This window comes from Folsomia candida, unplaced genomic scaffold, assembly GCF_002217175.1.
Source record: "Folsomia candida strain VU population unplaced genomic scaffold, ASM221717v1 Fcan01_Sc006, whole genome shotgun sequence".
NCBI classification, from domain to species: domain Eukaryota; kingdom Metazoa; phylum Arthropoda; class Collembola; order Entomobryomorpha; family Isotomidae; genus Folsomia; species Folsomia candida.
Genome location: NW_019091198.1, coordinates 3,869,568 through 3,892,852, shown reverse-complemented (window position 1 = coordinate 3,892,852; position 23,285 = coordinate 3,869,568). Strand labels below are relative to the sequence as shown.

Genomic DNA, 23,285 nt, shown 5'->3' with positions numbered 1-23,285 from the left:
CTCTGGTGGGTCTGCCTCACAAATGTGTGGGATCCACATCCGGACTCCATATACATCTTTCTTATCGCACGACACGACCTGTGGTGACTGAGTAGCTTTAAATCAAAGTTAACGACTTTAATAAAATACGGAGAAAGAAAAGCTGACAACTGTCAAGTGACAAAACAACGGTTATTAAGTAGGTCTGCATTTCCTGCCACCATAATTGTGTGGCTCACTTTTCGGCGAAATTATGGCAGTAGATTAGTTGCAACGCATACAGAAATTCTAATTATTCAAGTTCGAGAACACATTTTTGCAGGAAACAGAGGAATGCACACGTATTTAAAGTGTTATTCATTTTTCAATTAGTGAAAGCAAATACCAAACTCTTCAAAGAAGTGCATGAAAAACTGAAATGCAATGAATAGTTTTTTTTTGTGGAGCCAACAAGCAGTGCCAACCTACAATTGCCTTCTTTATCACAAATTCAGATGCTGCTTTTGAGGGTGTGTAATAAAACTATTCCAAAAATCGAGATGAAATTCTTCTTCTTGTCTTGTGAGCCTGTAAATTTTGAAGAAATGAGAATGTCCGACAACATAGCGTGGCAGGAATCGTTGCACCATTCCTCATGATAGGATCAACTGTATCTTCAAAATATTCAAATATTCGACAATTCTGACCTTATAAGGGGAAAGGACAGGAATGATCAACTGGTTAGTTAGATAGAGAGAGAGATTCACCAGATGTTGATGCCCAACTTAATTTTTGAATTGATACTGATCTCACATTCGATCGAGAGGCTTTCAAAGTTTCAAAGTTGGATTGAGTTTTACATACTATTCGAGCCAGCACTTATCGGAGTTTGTCAATCACTTTTGCATTCAGACAGTTGAGGAACGGACAATTGTAAAACCATATTTACCAGCTCAATTCCAGTTTTATTTCAGAATTTTTGATAAATTTTAGAATCTGAGCAACATATTTATGTGCAAAGTGTTCGGGAAGGAATAGAGAGCCACATAACTGAACCTTTAAATCGAATTCCGTAGCTTGGAGAGACCACATGAAGGTTTTAAATGGTAATCCTGTTGTTATCAACACACCACCACCACCGTTGTCAGTTGGCCACATGGAATAAATTCATTCTTCGAGAATGATGCGCTTGTTTTTGGTTGAGTGAATGGAGGTGAGGAATTTTTTGAATGTTTCAGATAGGTTGGCATCCAATATGGAAATCTGCTCCTCCCAAAACCAACTGTCTTTACATACTTATCGTCGTAATTCTCTAACTCGTTACTTGCCACGCACTCCTTAGGTCGTCTGACATTATTGGTGTGTACTATTCGCGTGTATTTGTGGTTGTTTGGGTCTACTTGAAGCATTGAGAATGAGTATGCTCATCATTTGTAGTCGTCATCATCATCATGGGAAATTGGACACTTATTGAGCAAAATCATACTTATTTTGCTGAGGTGCAATTTGTTAAGACTTTCTTTTATCAGAATAGATGTCCATTCTTTGCGGGTTGCCGTTATTGTGTCAAATAAATTATGAAATTTTGGTCATTCTTTAAAATTTAAATTTATAAGAAACACTGCAAAGTATTGTAATTTGGTCCTGTAACAAGTAATTGAATAAGAGCACCACCAACGAACTACGAAAGCAAGATGCAATGCAATGCACCCCTTAAAAATTGAGGTTGAAAGTGTCTTTGTCTCATTCTTTATTAAATTTATGCGTGACTTTTACCAGCTCTGACTTTATTTAGTGGAGAATTATCCAACATTAGCACAATGACGATAGGTTACACCCAAAAATGGTCTATCTGCTCCCCCAGCCTTGTTTTACACATTCAAATTTCATGTAAATTAGGAGTATTTTTTTCCTACAAGAATTTGGAAGCGTCACTTGCATTTGGAAATTCATTGTTGTTTGTGAAGCATTTTTACAAATTCGATAAAGAATGACTTTAGCGATCTACTTATTTATCACGTTTAAATAGATATGGATGGCACAGAAGAGCGGAATGAAACAAAAGTTACGACCTGGTTTCACCTCTTTCTTGACACTCACTCAATAGCCCAGAAACAATGGACGATTAACATCTGAAGTTATCTTATGAGCACAACCATAAAAACTAAAACTTTTAATTTATTATCAAAGATTTCTTTACGACCATGTCTCTCTACTTCCCGGTGTGACTTATTAGTGCTGAGACATACAAGTTAAAAATTGACTCTTCTTTCCCGTTGCAGCCAAATTAGAACCCACCTTCGAGCAGCTGGCGTCCATGAAGTTGGTGCAGTCACCATTCGTCGTCATTTCCGTGATAGGTCAAGAGCTTCTGGCCTCCAGTCAGTACGCTGCAGCCGTCGTGGTGCTGGAAAGTGCCCTTAAGATTGGCACTGCCAATGCGAAATTGAAGGGGTCGGTGTACTCGGCCCTCTCTTCTGCCTTCTGGACGCTCAACTCACTTGATAAGGTAAGCAATTTAAGCAAGATTGTTATAAGACAATCGTTTTGTAGTGGTCTTTAACGACTTGGCCCATGAAATTAAGTGCTCTGCGGCCCAATTTTGAGAAAATTTATGATGACAATAAAATGCTGGGTGACTTAATAATGAATTTTCATTCTATAGCAATGCACACACAGGTCAAACCTGTCGTTTGATTAGCAAAGTACAGTAAAAGTTTAGGAAAGATTAATACAATGAAAGTCAAAACTTGGAAAAATTGACTATAAATATTTAATTGAGCACAGGCCGCCGAAACGTTAGTTTGCATGTAGCGATCAAGAAATTATGGATTCTGGCATATGCAAATTAGACAAAATCAAACACAATTTCTTTCGCTAGAACGTCAATTAGCAAGCGACAGATACGTCGTTTGCTAATTTGGATCTAACGTTAATAAGCAGCCACCTGCCTACTTGTGTCGATATGTGTATTAAATTACAACTAGTACCATTTCTGACTCGATAATGAATTTTATAGCCATTCCGACATTTGGATTTTGATTAAAATATAAAAGAAGGACAATCAACTAAACTAAACAATAAGCAAATATTGAAACTTGTTTTGCCGATCTACTTTTTTATTTTGATTAAGAGATGTTGCAGAAATGAGGTTATTTACATACTGATAACATTAATGGGCTCTAAAATTGTGTAAATCCTCTAATAAAAACGATACTACAAACTATAACGCCAAAACTGTTTCAAGTAAATTTAAATTTTACATAAATATAAAGGAAGCACTTAATGCAGTCTAGTCAAAATTCATTACGTATTCCGCAAATTCTTTTTACTTAATGTTCCACCTTGAGAACGATGTAACAGCAAATTAGCAATTTTAATTTATTCACCTTAATTTTTGTACAACAAATTTCTTCATTAATTGCACTGACACAGGATTAATACAGAAGTACAAGTGCTACTCGGTGTCGATTGTAGAAATATAATCGCATTTGAATTTTACAATTTACATAGAATTAAATCGATCAAAACTTGACGTTTTACATGCATTAAATATTGCAACAATATCTGATTGATATTATTGGCCCACTAGACGCATGAATACCTGTACCATGTTCATGAGGGGAGCTTGAGAGGTTGATAATAACAGATCCTGATGCCCTTTGGATATGTGGTAGGGTCCCATGAGTGTACTAGAACCCTGAAGTGGTTTGACTCCATGGCCACATTTGCGCCCGCCACACCCACTCAAAAATACCCAAAAATCGCTTTCACTCCAGTTTTCACTCACTCAAAACCTCGCCAAAAATCCAATTTTACTCGGATTTTGAAATTTCTTTCACCATTACACTCCCAGATAGTTGCTTTCTTCAATCCAATATCAAACTCAATTTTGCTGATGATTATTTCGCAGGGATAATTTGCGTTGTTGATTACTACAACAATGCTCATTCAGAATTTTAAATTTTAAAAATACTAAAAATTTCGAAAATATTGAGTTTGATATTGGATTGAAGAAAGCAACTATCTGGGAGTGTAATGGTGAAAGAAATTTCAAAATCCGAGTAAAATTGGATTTTTGACGTGGATTTGAGTGAGTGAAAACTCGAGTGAAAGCGTTTTTTGGGCATTTTTGAGTGGGTGTGGCGGGCGCAAATGTGGCCATGGAGTCAAACCACTTCAGGGTTCTAGTACACTCATGGGACCCTACCACATATCCAAAGGGCATCAGGATCTGTTATTATCAACCTCGCAAGCTCCCCTCCTTAGATTAGGTTATGAACCAAGTTAATGAATTGCAAATAGAACTTTACATGCTCAAAGAAAACAGGTTTCTCATTTCTCTTTAAAAGTTAACATACTTTGAAGGCATTCAATTCAGATCAGCTCTAATTTTTCCCAATTCAAACGGCGAATTTGGTAGAAAATAATTGCAACATTGTCACCGGGTGTATAAACATTATTACATTGATATCATTATCACGAAGGGTGAAGAGATAAACAGAAACCCTGCTAAGCTCGGTTTAAATTGGTATTTATGCTTTTGTTGAATAGTTTATGCTAAAACTAACCGGTACGACAAGGGTCTTTATTATGTCATCGTCATCACCTCGTTCTCCTCCTGACAGAATGTATTGGGTTCACCTTAACATGTTCTACATATGTATGACATGCAATTTTTGGATCACTTCTTGTTGGTCCATTATTAACGTGTCAGTATTCGAGCTGTCACCTTATAAGAATTACAACAATGACACAAGAATACTGATAATAATTGAGGTTTGCATTTATTTACTAGCGCAGGTCTTGTATGGACTGGTTAGGAATTATTAAAATTATTATTTGGAATGTTCACAACAACTGATAGCCAAAAGATTATTATTTAGTTTAATGATTTTTAAATCCAATATAATATATTGACATAAAAGAAATTGCGTATTATTTGTAGTTCTGGCTCATTATGTTAGGCTCACTGGTTAGTATTTAGTGTCTGGTTGTGATTGTGATTAGAGAGTAAATAAGGGTGATAAATTGACAATTAATTGCTTGTGTAGAACGTAGAGGAAATCGTAAGCATTTACTGATGCGTATGCTTTTTGTACTTTACAGGCAATTAACTATATGCAGCAGGACCTTGCTGTGGCCAAATCGCTTGGAGATGTTCCTGGGGAGTGTCGCGCACATGGAAATTTGGGATCGGCTTACTTTTCCCAGTCCAATTTCAAAGATGCCCTCACTTCTCACCGATATCAACTCGTCCTCGCCATGAAGTGCAAAGACACGCAGGCTGCGACTTCAGCACTCACCAGTTTGGGTAATTTGCATTTTTTATTGGATTATTTACTTCAAATTTTACTCCGTATGTAAAACACTTATTTTAATTCCTTCTCCAGGTCACGTGTACACTTCGATAGGTGACTATTCGAACGCCCTTGCGTCTCACAAGCAGTGTGTCCAATTAGTAAAACAAATGGGGGATCTGCTCCAGGAAGCCAGAGAAATCGGCAATGTGGGCGCCGTTTACATGGTCATGGGGGAGTTTTCCAATGCAATCGACTGTCACACTGAGCACCTCAGAATTGCCAAACACCAACTGAAAAACAAGTCTGAAGAAGCTCGTGCCTACAGCAACCTTGGTTCTTCGTACCACTACAGACGAAACTATGACCAAGCCATCACATTTCACAATCACGTGCTGAAAATTGCTCAAGAGCTTGGCGACAAGAACATTGAAGCACGAGCTTATGCCGGCCTAGGTCACGCGGCGAGATGTAAGGGTGACTACTCCTCAGCCAAAATGTGGCACGCCAAGCAATTGGACATCGCCCTCGCGACCAAGGACAAGGTGAACGAAGGAAGGGCGTGTTCCAATCTAGGAATTGTTTTTCAGCTCCTTGGCGATCATGACGCCGCTCTCAAACTTCACCAGTCCCATTTGAGCATTTCTTCTTCCCTGCACGACCGTACAGGGATGGGGAGAGCATATGGGAACATTGGGAATGCCTACAATGCCATGCAACTATATGACCAAGCGATTAAGTACCACAAACAAGAGTTGGCCATTTCTAAGGAGGTAAATGACCGAAGTTCGGAAGCTTCCACTCATGGAAATCTGGCCGTGGGGTACCAAGGGATGGGAATGTGTGGCGCAGCTCTAGTCCATTACCACAGTCATCTCAACATCTCGAGGGAGTTGAAGGATACGAGTGGAGAAGCATGTGCGTTGCTCAACCTGGGAAATTGTCACAGTTCGCTGGGAGATTTCGAAGAGGCGATCCCCTTCTACGAAACGTACCTCATGCTATCCCAAGAGCTCAACGATGTTGAGGGGGAGGCAAAAGCGTGCCACTTTTTGGGGTTTGCGCACTACTCACTCGGCAACTTCAAGGAGGCTGTGAGATACTACAACCAAGACTTGTGTTTAGCAAAAGAATTGCAGAATACGGGAGGCATAGCGAGAGCCTACTGCAATCTGGGGCTTACTCACTTATCAGTGGGGAACTTGGAGGAGGCGCTCGAGTGTCAAAAGTATTTTTTAACAGTGACCCATTCCACGAAAGATATGCAAGGAAAATACCGAGCTTTGGGGAATATTGGGAACATTATGTTGAAAATGAGAAATGAAAATGAGGCTATCAAAGTGTTTCAAAAGCAAGTGCTGCTCGCAAGAACGAATGGGTACAAGACTTTGGAGGCCAGTGCTTACGGTGCCTTGGGAAGTACTCATACACTTCTCAGGAGATTCGATCTTGCTCTAGGATTCCACACTCAGGTGATTTTTTATTTCGAATAAAAATATATTTTCAGGAAATATTAGGTTGCAAACATAGCAGAATGACAATTTCTGATGATAAAAATTTTGTATAACGTATTTCTTATTTCGTGTAACAGGAACTGACAATAGTCCAGGAAATAGGTGATACCAAAGGCGAATGCAGAGCACACGGAAATTTGGGGGGAGTGCATATGTCTCTCGGGAATTATACAAGTGCAATTGGTGAAGCTGGTGAGAATATTACTTAGAATTTCAGTTCGTCGATAGGATGAATTATAGTCTATCAGTCATTCGTAACGTATATATTTTGTTTTATTTTCTAGCATCTGCCAGCATGCATTACAACCAAGCAATTAAGTGTTACGAGGAAATGCTGGATCGTGCCAAAGAACTGAAAGATTCAATGACCGAAGCCCAATCCTACGGAAATTTGGGAATTTGTAGAATTAATTTGGGGAACTATAAGGAAGGAGCAACATTCTTCGAGCTTCAACTTGCCATTTTAGACTCGTTGTCTTCTTCCACGACGAAAACCACACTATTAATTCTTGCAGAGAAAGGCAGATCGTATGGGAACCTGGGAGAATGTTGCAACGCTCTTGGTGACTACGAAGAAGCCATCCGACGGCATGAAAAATCCCTGCAAATTTCAACGAAACTCAACAATTTGCGGGAACAGGAGAAGACTTACAGATCACTTGGGTCGGCGTGTAAATCCTTGCGAAATACACCTGCTGCCCTCGTCTATTTCGAGAAACGCTTAGAAATTATTAACCATTTACTTAGTGAGTGCTCTAGTAGTGAATCAAACAATAGTGGAAGTGACGGGACGGTAATAATTGACGACGAGTTGATGCGACTCAAGGGCGCCGCATTGTCCGATTTTGGTCTCGGTTATCTAGACATTAGGAACTTTGAACAGGCCATCGGCTGCTTCCAACAGCAGTTATCCATTTCCAAAGATGTTGAAGATAAAGAGATGGAAGCTGAAGCGGTTTCGCTATTGGGAAGAGTGTTCCAAGTCATGGGCAAATATGCCGAAGCTCTCGAATACCATCAACTTGCCCTCCGAATTTCCACGGAACTCGGCAGCGTGGGAGGTAAAGTGAGGGACTACGGGAATATCGGTTTGGTGCATGAATCCATGGGGAACTTTGAGGAGGGTTTGCTATATCAAGAGCATCACTTGAATTCTGCCATGCAGACGGACAATAACTTGGCGAAATCTATCGCCTTCAGCTCCATAGGTATTTTTGTGCAGAATTTTTAATCGTACGAAAAACTGCATGCAATTGAGCTGTCTAATATTTTATTGTTTCCATATCCATTTATTTTACAGGGAGGATCCATCACGCTCTTGGGAATAACATCCAAGCCGTAGCAAATCTACAGCAAGGGTTGCAATTAGTGGAAATGTTGGACGCAAAGGAAGAAGAGGCCCAAATTCGCCATTTTTTGGGACTTGCCTTCTGGCGACATGGTGATCTCGAATCGGCCCAAGCACACCTCGAAAAGTCGTCTGACCTTTTGGAGACAATTCGACAAAACACGTACGGTTCAGGAAGCGAATACTCTTTGGCTCTGTTCGATCAACAAATTGCTTCGTACAAAGCACTTCAGAGGATTTTGGTCCAAATGGGCCGCACTGATCTCACCCTGCTTTTCGCCGAAAAGAGCAGAACTCTGGCCAACTCGACATTGCTGAGCAACAAGGGAGAATTTGTTGGAAATGGGGACATACCGGGGGACCCTTTGGCCATGGCGAGTCTGTCAAGCAGTCTAATAAATAGTGTGGATGCGATCATTCAGCGTGTAAATCGTCACAGAGTGGCCGTACTGTATTTTAGTATTTCCGGAGGCTACCTCTACTCCTGGTTGCTTATTCCTGAACGAGGTAAATATTCTGCACAAACATTCAACGTAATGTTAAGACTCGGTATTTGTTATGATCTACTTTCTCCAACACATGTGTATACATCACATGTGGAATTATGTAATACTGATTAAGTAATTTAAATGGTAATGCTTTTATTTAAAGGGATCGTCAAATTTAACGAGTCCTGCATTGGCAACGATGAAGGTGATACCGACGGAGTGACAAATATGGGCACCCTGCTGGAACGCTACATAGAAGGCACAAGAACAGCCCTAGGACTAGATTTTAATGCTTCCGAAAGTACAAACCAGTGCGTGGGTGAGTCGGCTGAAGGGGAGGCTGACTTGTGGTCTCAACACCTTGAAGAATTAGGTGACAAGTTAAACCAAGAAAATGACAAGACTGGTTTTCTCAGGTATATTTTTATATATTCTAAAGTGTATTCATTTTCCTAAGACGTAATCCTATGCAATTTCTATAGATAATATGTTGTATATTTATTTCTCAGAATGGTCAGTCGGAACCACCGCTTCAACTGCAGTAGTTACAGCTTGTCAAGCTTGTTTAGTGTGGGAAGTGCCACCGGAAGTGTGAAAAGTGCATCAACTAGCAGAGCAGGTTCCACACGCTCACGCTCAAGAAGTTCATGGCAGGGACCTTCCTGTCTCCGTTCTCTGTATCAAATGCTCATTGCTCCATTCGAAGAAGAACTCAGCGTCCTTGACCAGACTTGCTTCAAAGAATTGGTCCTCGTCCTGGAAACTGACCTTCTGCTCGTCCCCTTCCCAATTTTGAGGAGCTGTACTAACGAAGATTATTTATGTGAAAAGTTCAAAATTATCCTCGCTCCATCCATCTCATCAATTCGGAGTGGTGGAAGATGCAAGTCAAAAACCGAGACCAGCATTCCACTCGTCGTGGGAAACCCCACGCTTTCTGCAGCCATTACCGAGCAATGGGGATGGGAAGACATTCCAAGAGCTCAGCATGAAGCCAACATGATTTCTGAAATCTTACAATGCCAACCACTCACCGGGGTCAAAGCCACAAAGGAAAGCATTCTCAACGAAATTTGCAATGCAGAATGTATCCATTTGGCGACTCATATTTCCTGGAAATTGTCAGCCATTGTACTTTCACCTCCAAGTGGGACTTCTCGATCCAACAATAGCGGTGGCAATGGTGGTGACTCCGCAAAAAATCATATAAATTCTTCTTCTGACGGAGGAGGAAGGGATGACAACGAGGAACTTCCACCATTCTCAGACTACCTTTTGACTGCAGCGGATATTCTAAAACTCCGACTGAATGCGAAACTCGTTGTCCTCAGTTCCTGTCACACTCGGGACAAGATGGCTAATGCGGACAATGTCATTGCTTTGACCAAGGCGTTGCTCGCTGCGGGTGCCTTGTCCGTTCTAGTCCCACTGTGGCCAGTTCCCGAGACAGCTTCGAAAATCTTTTTCCGTGCCTTGTACTCCTCTTTACTCCAAGGGTCCAAAGTTAGCCATGCTCTAACTGAAGCCATGTTAACAGTGCAACACACTAAACATTTTGCTCATCCTGCCAATTGGGCTGGTTATCTGCTGCTGGGGTCTGATGTTCAGCTATCAAACAAAGTTACATTAACCAGCCAAGCAATGCGGGAATTAATGAAGACTCCTGAACGGTCCAGAGATGCTTTGCGAGTCAGTCTTCATTTGGTACGTCATTCAGGATTCATTTATTTATAATTTTGTGATTTAATTAATTTTAAAATACAAATGTCTTGAGGTGATCTAACAAATGTTTGTTTATTTTTTCAGGTGGAAAAATCCCTCCAGCGAATTAATAATGGTCAGAAGAATGCAATGTACACGACTCAGAAAAGTATAGAAAACAAAGTCGGCAATACAACTGGGTGGAAGGATGTCTTGATGTCTGTGGGCTTTCGATTTGAGCCAGCATCAAATGGACTTCCTGCTGCAGTTTTCTTTCCTCAGTGTGACATCAGGTATCTGGGTATTTAAGGATTTAAAAAGATTATATAAGACTCTTTTAGGTTCAATAATAACAACAATCTGTGATTGACATATTTTTTTCTGAAAGAAAATTTTATTAATAACAGTAAAAAAAATTCAATTATTAGTTAATTCATATTCAATCAAATCAATACAAAAAAAATCTCGCCATACTAATTGAACAAATTGGGTCGAAGAAAATCATATGCAGGTTTCAAATTGACAATACTAAAATTAATACTCTCTGGAATAACAATCTTTACAATTTTTCCACAAAAAAATCCAATCAACTTAATTAACATTTCAACATGTCGGGGTTCCCACGCAGACTTGTTCTCAATCTTCTGAAAATCGCAATGAATTTGTCCTCCATCCACCTCCCCCTTCAACATTTCGCAAATGCAGATCGCAACTTGGCCAACCCACTCCATGATCTCGTTCTCCTTCTTCATGTCCAAAGTCTTGTCTTGACACTGAAAGAGTACGGGTCCATCCAGGTCAGTCTTGTGATAATTTGCAATGTTTTTCGAATCTGCTGATCTTTTTTTCTGAGTCCTGATACCTAAATATGTATAAAGTAGTAAATTTAGATGTCGAATTACGATATGCATATATTATAATTACAAATATAATAGTTATTTACCAACATGAATTCTTCCGATTGTACCCATTTTTGCATAGATCCATGATTTGCCTTCGCACCGATCTAAACGAAGTCCATCCATCAGTGGAGACTTATCCCCCGTTCCAAGTTCAGAGTCCCCAATGAACTCTGCTCCCACCCCAAACGAGGTCAACAAATCTTTCACCAGCGCCCAGTTAGCATACCGCATGTAGACTTGATCAGCCAACAAAATGTAATGCTTCTTGGGGTCAGGCTGCTGCGAGTTGATGAGTGAGAATGTGATGGATATGGCAAGGCGGAGACTTTCTGCAAACTCATTCGACTTTTTCTGTCCGTTGGTCACCCACGGACGAGGCGTGACCAATACCCAAAATGGAATAGTCTCCCCTGCTTCATTGGTCTTGGGTAGCTTGTCATTGTATTTAGTGAAAACCAGAAATTGAGTGTCAACCTTCGTCTTCTTCAGCATATCATTGAGAGTGATGGTCGTCTTTGGGGAGTGGACGTCAATAGGGCTCAACAATGCAAAAGTGGGTGTCGGGTTGGCTGAATCCCTGATGAGAAAGTGCGTCTTGTTCCCTTCCCCATGTTCACTACAATGATGACCAACCTGGCTCGCTTTCCAGCAGAACTCGTCCTTACAAATCGAAGATTTGTTGTTGTTGTACAAGATCCGTCCGTCTTTTAAAGTGACTTGATCCTCATTGTCTTTGAAATTGACAGTCAACCTTCTTCCAGACTTCAACAACCTATTCACATAATAATCTAATATTTAGTCTCAATCTCATAATTCAATACATGTAATTTGTTATAAATATTGTACAACTTATGTATACGTTTTCATTTGGGGAGAACGTTTCATGTCCTTATCTTCTCCGGTCCATAAGAGCTGAGCTTTCACAGCGTTTAAAATAGCTTCCAGTTTAGTATTTTTACCTGGAGCTGTCCATTTCTCATTGCAAAATTCTGATGTTGCTGCCCACTGGAATCTGGTGGGAGCGGTTTCTTCACGAATAGGGGAGCACTCTGAAAAGCAAATCATTCATTATGTACGACATTACATGTCATTATTAACAAAAATTATTATTTTGTAGAGCAAAACTTACGCTCAAGTGATACAAATGTTCCGTCGTCCGTTTGAATAAACAACTGCAGAGTTTTCGAGCCGACCTCCGGAACTAAAACTGTTTGGCTGATGGTCATTTTCTGTCGCTTGGTGGGTGGATTTGTAGTTGACGAGGTAGAGGGGCCGTCGTTGTTCGACATGATGAATAATTAAAACAGAAAGTTCGGAAAATGAGCAAAAAAGTGACTTTTTAGTTTACAACTTTACTTTAGTATTTATTTTTGCTAGAATTTTAAGAGTGAGAAAAAAGCGAGAGAAAAAAGCGAGAGAAAAAAGCGAGTGGTCTGATTGACCTTTGATGAAAAAGTGCTATGAACTATGTCATTAAGCTGCATTTTTTGCATTGCTCGCTTCGGTTTTCTTTGTTTGATGAAAATATACATACTATTTTGATTTTCAGTGAAAAACTGGCGAGATGTAGTGCCAATCTGCAAGCAATCCTTGGTAATTTTGCCATCTTTAGTTTAAAAAAAATAACTTGATCTCTGGAAAATTTATTAATATGTAACAACTAATGATGCATGTGTTCGGTTTGATAGGTTTGTCGCCACAATCGTTGAACGCTCTTTCAAAACTTTTCTCTACCCCTGAAGCTGCCGAAGAGGTGATTTCAATCTTACGCCAAGCCATTGCAGAATTGGCAACAAAAAACGTGGAAGTTGAAAAATTGGAAGTGATGATCAATGTCAAATTATGGGGAATTGTCGGATGTCACGAACTTTTAGCTTCTCTTGGTAACTTAACAATTATTTATTAAACAAAAATAGGAAATATTTTGATACTATTTTTATGTACAGCTCTAAATTTTTATTTTTTTGTATTGTAGGCTTCGACTTGATCGAAGTTGGTGAGCACGAAGTGAACGTCGGTATTGGCAAACATGTCACAATGAGAATGCTTCAGCTAGCACTGCAAGCCGCACTTGCACTATTTGGTAAGAAATTTATTTTTATAATTTGTCGAATTTTAAAATTTCCTAAACTCATGTTTCATAATTTGTCCACAGAAACTCATGAGGTCCACGACTCTCAAGGAGGTTCATTTGAGCGAAGCATTTCTCTCGAGAGTTTAGAATTAGGAACTGAAGAACTTTGTGACATTCCTAATGTTCAAACCGCAATGCAAGGGCCTGCTTATCTGCCTGCTCGACAACCTATCGTAATGGGAAAGGGAGCTTTTACGAGTTACGTTAGAAGTCGTGGAGAACCCGATGGTCACACCAACATCAGCAGCACAGATATTAAACAAAGGTCCCTTCGTGAACTTAAACTACCCAAAATTCCTTCCGGAAACAGCAGACCACCAATTCCAGCCCTCAGAAATCCAACAAACTCTTCCACCGCAGCCAACAGAGCATATAAAAACATCGCTGTGGAAAGAACAGATAGTTCAACTAGCAGCGGAAGTTCCATGGCTGACTGGGAAAATGGTCTCACAACGGTACGACGCCGAGCACCCCCAATCCCAGAAAATCACCCCGACTCATTTTTCATGGGTGGAATGATGGCGAATAATTCTGTGTCCCAGTTCGATTCTTCAACCGGCTCTGATAATCAAACCATGATGCCCGCAATGCCACCGGTCCGTAAACCTGGTCGCTTTATTCAGCATAACGCCAAATCCACTCCATCCAATAATTCCGCATCCACGGCTGGTAAACGGGTCACTTGGAAAATGAATGAAATAGCTGCAGCCAATGCTAACAAGGCATTACAAAGTACATCCACCGAAGCCAAACCCTGGCTGGCTTCAAGAAGTACGTTTTCCATTCAAAAGGACAAGGAACAGCCACCCACCACCCAGCAAACTTCCACCATTACTAACTTTCCTGAGCACCATACGAAATCCACCCCACTGGTCGATGTTTATCAAGAACGCAACGTTGGCCTCGGATTGGCTCCTTCGCTATCCAAACTTCTTTTGTCTAATTGGGGGTCTCTAGGCCCTGTTGAAAATTTAAGTGGGAACAAAAGTGACACAGATGCTAGGAACATGAGTGCTGCTGAAGATTCATTTGACCAGCTCTCATTGGCAGACGATTCTGCAGCAGAAGGAAACCCACCCAACTCAACGTCGTCGTCCACCCCAGGAAGGAAAGGGATCACGTCCAAGCGGATGTTGAAAGGTGGTGGCGGCGCCGGAGGAGGAAGAACACATCCAAAAAACGGGAGTGGCCCGTTCGTCACTACGGCAGAGATCTCGCCTATCAGTCTGAACCTTGCTGAACTTTCACACGATAATAATAACATGATGAGTGGGTCATCGACTTCCAGCTCCAAAAGTTCCCCCAGTGACTTTTCCAAAGAGAGGGACGAAGGTGATGGACGGTCATTAACTGACTCACAGTATGGAAGTTACTCCCCCAGCACTGAAGGTAGATTTTATTTATTTAACGCGTAGAATAGAATTGGCTGACTAATTATTTCATAAAAAATTATAAACATTGAATGATAATATTTTTAGTTTTTGCATGATTTTTAATTTTGTCTCAATTTTTTTCCAGCTCAAAACGATTTGATAGCCCAAACTGCCGCAGCCGTTTATTTTGCCTCGTCGCGAACCAACGGCGTTAGTTGCGAAACTCAAGGGTCAAAAATATTAGCCTCGACAACCACTTCATGCGACAATCACGTTTCCCAAAATAATGATAACAGCTTTCTCATGACTGACAACAACAATGTGTCCACAATGACGACACAAAAACTGGATAAGATTCAAGAGTCCTCAATAATTTGTGACTACGGTCCAGATCATGATGCCAATATAACGAAACGAAGTTCTAAAAACTTTCCCACTCGCAATAATAAATTGTCCATTCAGTTGGCCAGTTTCTCTTCAAATCAGAAATCTTCAGAGTGTTAAATGCCCAAGATTCATAACAGTTTCGTATTTCAAACTTTAAAAATACATTCCAAGAAATGTACATTCCACTTTGTAATTTAAGCCATGTACAAATTTCACAAGTTCAAATGTGTGACACGAAATTACAGTAATTCTTAGTTAAATGGTAGTCTAAGAATAGTATTGAAATATTTTTGAATAATTGTATTTCTGTGATATTTTTGTATTCGCTTTTATAAGAATTAGACAAGGACTAATAAATACTTGCTAACTATGGTTTTTAAAAAAATAACTGTATTTTTGCTTCTTTCACTGTCGGATGTCTGATAAATACTTATGCATATTCATACGAATTGCAGAATTGCAGCAACAATTAATGACCCACAGCTCATTAAAGTTATTGATGCATCATGTTTTTTGTTTTAATAATTTTTGCTGTAAACGTTACAAACTGAGTTTTTCATATTATTTCAGTGGTTCTCATTGTATTCATTATAAAGTTCACTGTTGCAATATATACATATTTACATATCACGTTATATAATTTAATTAATAATAACTTATACTTTTTACATCATTAAATTTACAATGCGATATTTATCATACGTCAATATGTCGATAGTCAAAAAATTAAATAATAATTACTTATTTAGGAAGATGAACTAGTTAGAACAACGAGTTAATACTAGGATCTAGAAACACTGGCAGTGTGGGTGGGGACGGGTCGTCTTCTTTTGAAAAATCCTGTTCTATAAAGACAGTATACGATAAGGGAGAGAAGAATTATGCCGGCTAGGATAGAAACGGCATAAATCCACCACGCGATCCCTTCAAGTTCCACCTTCAGCTTGAGATCAGGATAACATGTTGCCACCGCCATTGCGACGTCATTTCCCGGGTCCTGCCGGATTTCGATTTCGTCTGATATTCGGATCACGGCACGGGACCTTATCCTTACTTCGTCCACCGTTGGATAATCCTCCACCAACGTAGAGTTCCATAATCTATAGACAAGATTTAGTTTATTTCCCATCCAAAATTATCCTCAAAAGTTTCTAGTATTCCAATTTATGTATAAGCACATACCTTGAATGAATCTTAATGACTGCAGACTCCAACGGTAGCAGATTTCGAATAGTACACTCTATTTTAAAGCACTTTGCTGAACCACGGACACAGTTCTAGAAAAATAAAGGACATAAGTTAATCAAGGAAAGTGTGTGCCAATGACTTTTATGTATATTAAAACGAATCTTAAATATGTACCATCTCCACGAAGGTTCGGATCTTTCCGTTGACATCACGCTCCTTTTGCGGAGCAATAACGGTCTCAGTTTCCCGTTTATTTCTTAGGTGAAGCACATTGGTGACGTTACTGGGTAGGACGCAATGGCCATCCCCATCCAGAACTGGGGGTTGCTCAAGATATAATAACCACTTTCCTTGTGATTTCCCATTTTCAACTTGATGCGGCCACCAGATGTCCACATTGAATACGGATGCCTTCCAAGGCCCAGCATTCCAAATATCGTAGTAATGTGTGATTTTGGGGCCTATCTCAGCAAAGGACTTGATGGCTGACTCGCCCACAATAGTTCCTCCGTAGAAAGACTTTTCAGGTTCAACACGCCTAAAAAATTAAATATTGTTAAATTTTGGTATTAACGGAATAGAAAAATATTCAGTAACTCTGATCAACTCACCCTTGAATTGAAAGCTCTGCCATTTTAATTACAGTGACAATGAGGTGAACTCCGTCGTTTTGATCGTCCGTCTCAATTGATGTGGAATTAGCCCACACATGAAAATCCAGTCTAGTTTCAATGTCTTTTAAGTTTTTGGCGTCAAATTTTAGCCCCATAACTTGAAAGTCTCCTAAATTTGTGGCTTGACGTTTGTACGGATTGCCAAGGGTGCAAATGACTAAGCTGCCGTTAAACGGGGTGCATCCGAGGCCCTTCTTTTGTTGCTGCGATAAAAAACACAAGAATGTAAAATAATCACTTGAAATCCACAACGGAATGTATGTCTACATAGTTATTAAATATTTATAATTTATTACATCTTCCATCAACCCAATGTAAGGCATAGATTTTGGGTGAGAAATGTACAGCATTGCCTCGTATGCAGGTTCTCCAAAGTTTCCCATTGAAATGTTGAGACCGAGGACTTCATTTCTTCCCAGTACCAAGAGATAGTTTCCTCCGTTATCCGTGTCCAAATCCGTTGAGGCTTTGACAAACAAATCACTTTCACACAAATCATTTTCTCCGCAGTCTTTTTCAAAATGTGCTAAAATAATCTTGGAAGCTTCTTGCTGATTAAGTATAGGATAATTTTGGATATTCGGTAAGACGCCGGAGTTGGGATGGTACTCGGGCTCTCGTTGCATTAAGGTGTACGTCAACTTGAATGCAATGGGAGATTGGATGTCTCTTGTCCCTTCCTGTAAAAAATAGCAAGTATTTATTCAAATTAGGTACAAACAAATCAATCAAAACTTCCCTATAAATCTATTTAAAACTGCTCGTACTCACCCTGAGGAGGACAATCTCATTAGAACAATGTCTATTCGTGACATCACTTCGTCTCACGGTGATGGTTTGGTTGACAACTTGTGGTCGGTCGGTGTTACCACGTTGGAAAATGACGCGTGAGAACTTCTTCCCTTCCAGAAACGTCTCTGCTTCAATTTTGTATTCGATTTGGAAGGAGGCAGCCCTCACTTGTGTCACCCCTCGGATTTCGAAACATGCCTTCAGATCGAAACTGTAACAAAAAAATCCACCATTAAATCACTCACTTCACATCATTACTTACAAAAGACGCGAAGAGTTTGAGATCCCCAAGAGCAGAGAGATCATCTTAACTAACACTACCACTTATGTAATAGGAAATAATGTGCATACAACAAGGAGTTGGAGTAAGAAAGGAAGGGCAGACTTAAAAACAAAACAAATTACTAATAGTAGTCGAATTGTAAATGAGAAACACTTGTGAAATGATAGTAAATATGTGGGAGATGAAGAATCAAGACAGCGAGTAGTGGCTGGGGTTCAACGTGTTAAATGTTTGTTATCTTGAAATCTTAAACTGGTGATAAAATAGAATACGGGTACAGCGACTTCATCTTGCTTTGCAACATTTGTTACCACAAAACCAACCAACACCCTTCAGCCTCCTGTTACAAAATGTTCGTGGAAAACGGTTTTTCTTCAGTCGGGTATAAAAAGCTTAATTTACTACAACATGATCTCTGACCTCTTGATTTGTAAAAAGCAACAATTACAAAGTTGTACTTGTACAAGTTACATGTGTTTAAAAAAAGGACAACTACTCTCACTGACTAAAAAAATGTAATCATTTTCATGCAGATAATTTATTTCTGTGAAAGTGAGGAAGGTTGAGCTCTGGGTGTGCTTACTTACCAAGGTTGATCAGCATTAGGCATTGCGGCGCAACCAGGCGAATTTGGGTCAATATTGGTCAAATTTCCCAAAACTTCGGTGTAAATGTCAATGATGGGTCTGGCTCTGAGCAAAATGGAGACATCTGTGTCGAACGCTCCAACAAGGAGATCTGGATATGAATTCTGGTCAAGATCAACTCCGCCACTTAAAGAGTAACCAAACGTTCGGACGAGGGGGAAGGATTCCGAGGCTTTAATAATCTGAAACACAATAAATAAATAACGTGAAAATAGATAAACAAAATAAACCAACAGTAAAAAAAATCTATGTACTTATGTCTATAGTTGCTCTTAATTATGACAACGAACCTGTTGAGTTGAGCATTACCTGAGTTGGATCCTTAATGATTCCATCCTTGGACCCCAAAAAGATGTATACGGAACCATATCCTTCGTCCGCATAGGGGGCACCGACAGCCAAGTCTTCGAATCCATCTTTATTCAGATCACCAGAAGTAGACAGAGCGATTCCAAATCGGGACTCTCTGGGACCTGAGAGACGCACGTAGGGGTGGTTTTTACGGAATCCGTGATTGTTGAGGTACACGTAAGCCGCTCCTCCAGAGTCTTTTTCGTCCACATAAAATGGGGCTCCGACCACCAAATCCGGTTTCCTGTCATAGTCATTTTCATTGATAAAGAATTTCTTGCTCAATCGTACATAAATTCGCTCTAAGGACAAAATCTTACCCATCCCCATTGACATCCAGAACGGCTAAAGAATTCCCATAACTGAATGCGAAACCCTCCCCGGTCAGTTCAGCCTCCACTTTCAGCATGTGCGAATCAGTGCTCTGGAATTAAAATAGTAAACATACATTTTAGGAAATTTTGCTTAACACTAATTTTCTCATTCTCCCCATCTTCATCCCTCTTTCAGCTTTCTTACACAAGTCCACCCATTAACTTGATGCATAATATGATGAGCTGTACTCCTTCAAGAACTATGTGCATTAACCACCATCAGCGTCACAATGTATGTAATAATATATCACATCCGACTCTTCACATGACACAAGCAGCGAGACTGGAGCAAGAAGAACAATTGAAGATGAAAATCAGATAAAACAAATGCTCACCACCTCTTTTCCTACCTACCATTATTTACAAACATACCATTATGATGTACCTTATACACACACACACATTTCCTTTCTGTGGTCTTGTGTGCGGTCAAATGAACTGAACTGTCTCCATCATCAGCGAAATGCAAAGTGATTTTCTTTGCTGGTGTGGCAGACTTTTATCGTGCAGCCCATCAACAATGAGGGAACAATGAGCAACTCACATTACATCCATTATTTCCCTGTGGGCTGTCGCCTGCCCACGAAGAACAAGAAAAGAATCAAGTCAAAATTTCAAAATTCTCAATATTTAGTTTCGTCCAGCCAGACAGACAACTCTGACACAGAAATAAAGCTTGGTGGTCAGTCGGAGTAGAATTTCCCAACCTTGATGAGCCATTTGGAATCTAATATTATTTAGTTGAGCACCAGGATTTGTCTTCTCGAGATAACTGCATGCATTAACTATCTGACAGGAGAGGAGAATAATATGTAAGTGAGACGACAACAATATGTATGATGTGGGTCTTATTTAATGACTTTTGTGCAGTAGTAACGGTACGGGGAGGACGGCTGCTTCAACCTCTAGGGTCCACGTGAATAACAAAAATTAATGAAATTCAATGGGCACAATCTTGGATGGGGGAATATTTGTACGTACGTACTTACATCATCTTATGCTAACAAAGTAATGCTCAAGCTTAAAAAAAGCATGTATACGTCTGATGATAAGGCAAACTGAGAGAAATTGATTTTCATTTTAAAGTGACAACAAGAGTGCACATAAAATCACTTTGATTTTTTCTTCCTGATTGAATTTTTTCAAGGTGGGTCTCCATTTAATCTCGTGTGAGCAAAGGTAAACAAGTACATCTGTCGGATGGAAAAATGAATTGATGGGTGACGACGATGGAGGATGAAATTGTTTTTCCTCCATGTGAAATCAAGGTTGGGCAGTGGTGCTGATAGCGTATGATTTTCTCACTCAGCCCATTATTGTCAAATTCATGCCAACAACATAATAACTTGCATGTGGAACTCATTGTTTAATATTATGCGATATGCGTACGAAACATAAACAAACAATGACACTTCAAGTGGTGTTGGGAAAATAGAGAGACATATGCACACTTGGCGATTGAATGGTCGGAGAATTGAAATGAAGTAATGGACACATCTGTCCATATTGTGTATTATATTTTTAAGATATCTAGTCCTCCACGAGATAAGCAGGATCAAAGAAACTCTTTGCTTGAGCAATAAAAGAAAACGTGATTGATTTTTTTGTGAATCATAATCCAATCATTATTCCTGCGACAGACAGGATATGAATTAAATATGTGGGGTTATCTTTTTTATCAGCGTGTCAAAAAGCTGTCATGTCAAGTAAACTTAATGGCGCCTTGATTTAATAGCATTGCCTGCAAATATCTGAAAAATAAATAACATGCTGTGCGTTTTATGCAAACATATTTATGTAATATACGCACCTTTGTGAAGAAGATGACTTGACCCGATCCCATGGCTGCTTTCGGGGCCCCTGCAACGTAGGTCCAGTTGTTTCCAAAAAAGTGGGCCCCAGCCACGGACATCCCCAAATAGCTGTACTTGTCCACCGTGCTGTTGTCCATGACGGGCGTGTGGTAATGATTCCGGTCCTTGTTGAGGTAGTCGTCCGACACGGATATGCCGTAGACCATTCCACGACACGTGAAAGCACCTGGGGCCCCCAATAACGCGGTATCGTCCTCCAATAGGTCGGCGGAAGTACCAGCTTGACAGAAACCGTAGTCCTCCAATGCCCTTCTCTGCTTGTTCCGGCAGGGCTCCAATGTTTGATCATACTCGAGATCTTTGGTGAGGAAATGACACAGACCTAGTCCCCATCGGAAATCTCGGCCTTGGTGAACATACCGATGTGCACAAACCTGTGTAGAATTTTATAATTTCAGTAAAATTTCAAGAACAAGTAATAAGAAGAAATATTTATTCATGAAATATGATCTGCTGTCAAAAACGGAAAATTTTTTCGAGCTGTTTTAATGATTTATTTACTTAATGATGATGATGCAATGAGGTAATGTTCTAAATTAAGATACGAAAATATGATATGAGCAGTTTTGTCTACTTCTAAGGTTGCATGTGACACTTTTCTCCCCAACCGGACAGCAACTTTTACACTTGTCTGGCAATAAAATTTCTTTGTTTCTCTCGTCCCGTGTCGTTTGGTCATTACATTTATGAAACATTCAAGGCGTACTCGTAATAGCGTTCCTCTGATGCTACCACCACAAGTAATATTGCACCCTTGCCACATTTATTTGTAACTCGTTTTACACCAAGTTTGACACGGAGCCGAGCCAAGAAACCTACGTCGGACATGCTGACCATATAACCAAATTAGGGATGCAATAAATAATAAAGATTTTTCCACCATTACGGCTCCCACCGCAGCCACGGGATGAAATAATACTCCACATTTGAAACATCTACGACTGCTGCTGCTTCGTGGAATTTCCGTCTTTTTCTTGGCTTCATGACACCTGCAACTTTACGAGGCTAAATTCCTCAAATTTCTTATGTAAATGGGCCCTATTTCGAGTATGAACAGTTCTTTACGCGTTATACAACGTGCCAAGAACAAAGGGTCGTAAGTGATTCATTATGCCACATTAAGGAGTACTTGTATACGCAATAATTGATATTGTCAATAATTATGGCTGTCCGACTCCGTCTCGCAAAGGTAGGTATGTAGATGATGCAGACTTGTGCTTTGGGCTGTGGGTGGTTCATTAATGCTCCTGCCTGTTTATATGACCTTATTCCATAAGAACCATAATTTTCGAGCGAACCTTATTCCCTGCACAATCATCCATATTAATTATTACATGTATACAACGTACTCAAAGGTGCTCATTCATGTCGTAACAACGTGTTCTAAGGTGCTCGATTGTCACTAATTGAATGTGGCTGGCTGAAAAGTAACATCTGCCAAGGAAAACATTGTATTATGTAACACTTGACTTTTTCTACCACACAACTCTTTCAGAAACGCAGTAATGTGGAAATAATGTGTATTTAAGCGTTCATGTTTTATCGGGAGTTACCCGTACGCACAAAAAGTGTGCTATCCGATACCTCCCAGCGTCAATGTGGATGAATACTTGAGAGCACGCCTTATGGATGGATATGCATATATTGTGGTTAACTTAACCCGACGCACTCAATCTGTTTGTTCTCATACAGTTTCCTCAGCTATCTCACTAGACTGGACTACCATTCACGAGTAGTGGTCGTGGTATCGGATAATATCCATCGCAAATGGTCGCTGTTGGGACCGAAACCAAACCACCACCTTTCATTTCCATAATCCGGAATCATAATTTTTACTCATTCATCTTCCTTTGTGTTTGGTCAACCAAGACCATTTGGCCATCCACCCAAATTGAAGAGATGGTTTGCATCCCCCTTCAATGAGTGGATACATACGCGTACTATCCGACCTGGAATCTAACCATTTCTATTTGAGTCTCCAATCATAAACTAATAAT

At 40.0% G+C, this 23,285-nt stretch overlaps 2 protein-coding genes across 5 annotated transcripts in view; one reads left to right on the top strand and one right to left on the bottom strand.

The window, feature by feature from the left end:
- LOC110851257 (tetratricopeptide repeat protein 28) overlaps nucleotides 1-15,493 on the top strand; it is a 46,852-nt gene extending 31,359 nt beyond the window's left edge. For all 3 annotated transcript variants that reach the window (XM_035853218.1, XM_035853219.1, XM_022098961.2), the window contains 14 exons: nucleotides 2,241-2,467; nucleotides 5,068-5,272; nucleotides 5,352-6,730; nucleotides 6,850-6,964; nucleotides 7,057-7,980; nucleotides 8,073-8,627; nucleotides 8,772-9,024; nucleotides 9,118-10,312; nucleotides 10,415-10,602; nucleotides 12,761-12,804; nucleotides 12,900-13,094; nucleotides 13,187-13,294; nucleotides 13,367-14,734; nucleotides 14,864-15,493. In XM_035853218.1, coding sequence (XP_035709111.1) covers nucleotides 2,241-2,467; nucleotides 5,068-5,272; nucleotides 5,352-6,730; nucleotides 6,850-6,964; nucleotides 7,057-7,980; nucleotides 8,073-8,627; nucleotides 8,772-9,024; nucleotides 9,118-10,312; nucleotides 10,415-10,602; nucleotides 12,761-12,804; nucleotides 12,900-13,094; nucleotides 13,187-13,294; nucleotides 13,367-14,734; nucleotides 14,864-15,222 — 7,115 coding nt within the window. In that variant the 3' untranslated portion in view covers nucleotides 15,223-15,493. The remainder of the gene's footprint in view (nucleotides 1-2,240; nucleotides 2,468-5,067; nucleotides 5,273-5,351; nucleotides 6,731-6,849; nucleotides 6,965-7,056; nucleotides 7,981-8,072; nucleotides 8,628-8,771; nucleotides 9,025-9,117; nucleotides 10,313-10,414; nucleotides 10,603-12,760; nucleotides 12,805-12,899; nucleotides 13,095-13,186; nucleotides 13,295-13,366; nucleotides 14,735-14,863) is intronic.
- A 160-nt stretch (nucleotides 15,494-15,653) lies between these two features.
- Nucleotides 15,654-23,285, bottom strand: part of LOC110851138 (integrin alpha-PS1) — a 50,936-nt gene continuing 43,304 nt past the window's right edge. For both annotated transcript variants that reach the window (XM_022098786.2, XM_022098787.2), the window contains 10 exons: nucleotides 21,225-21,662; nucleotides 19,361-19,464; nucleotides 18,999-19,284; nucleotides 18,630-18,871; nucleotides 17,739-17,970; nucleotides 17,264-17,647; nucleotides 16,905-17,170; nucleotides 16,468-16,831; nucleotides 16,288-16,382; nucleotides 15,654-16,205 (listed from right to left, as the gene is read on the bottom strand). In XM_022098786.2, coding sequence (XP_021954478.1) covers nucleotides 15,887-16,205; nucleotides 16,288-16,382; nucleotides 16,468-16,831; nucleotides 16,905-17,170; nucleotides 17,264-17,647; nucleotides 17,739-17,970; nucleotides 18,630-18,871; nucleotides 18,999-19,284; nucleotides 19,361-19,464; nucleotides 21,225-21,662 — 2,730 coding nt within the window. In that variant the 3' untranslated portion in view covers nucleotides 15,654-15,886. The remainder of the gene's footprint in view (nucleotides 16,206-16,287; nucleotides 16,383-16,467; nucleotides 16,832-16,904; nucleotides 17,171-17,263; nucleotides 17,648-17,738; nucleotides 17,971-18,629; nucleotides 18,872-18,998; nucleotides 19,285-19,360; nucleotides 19,465-21,224; nucleotides 21,663-23,285) is intronic.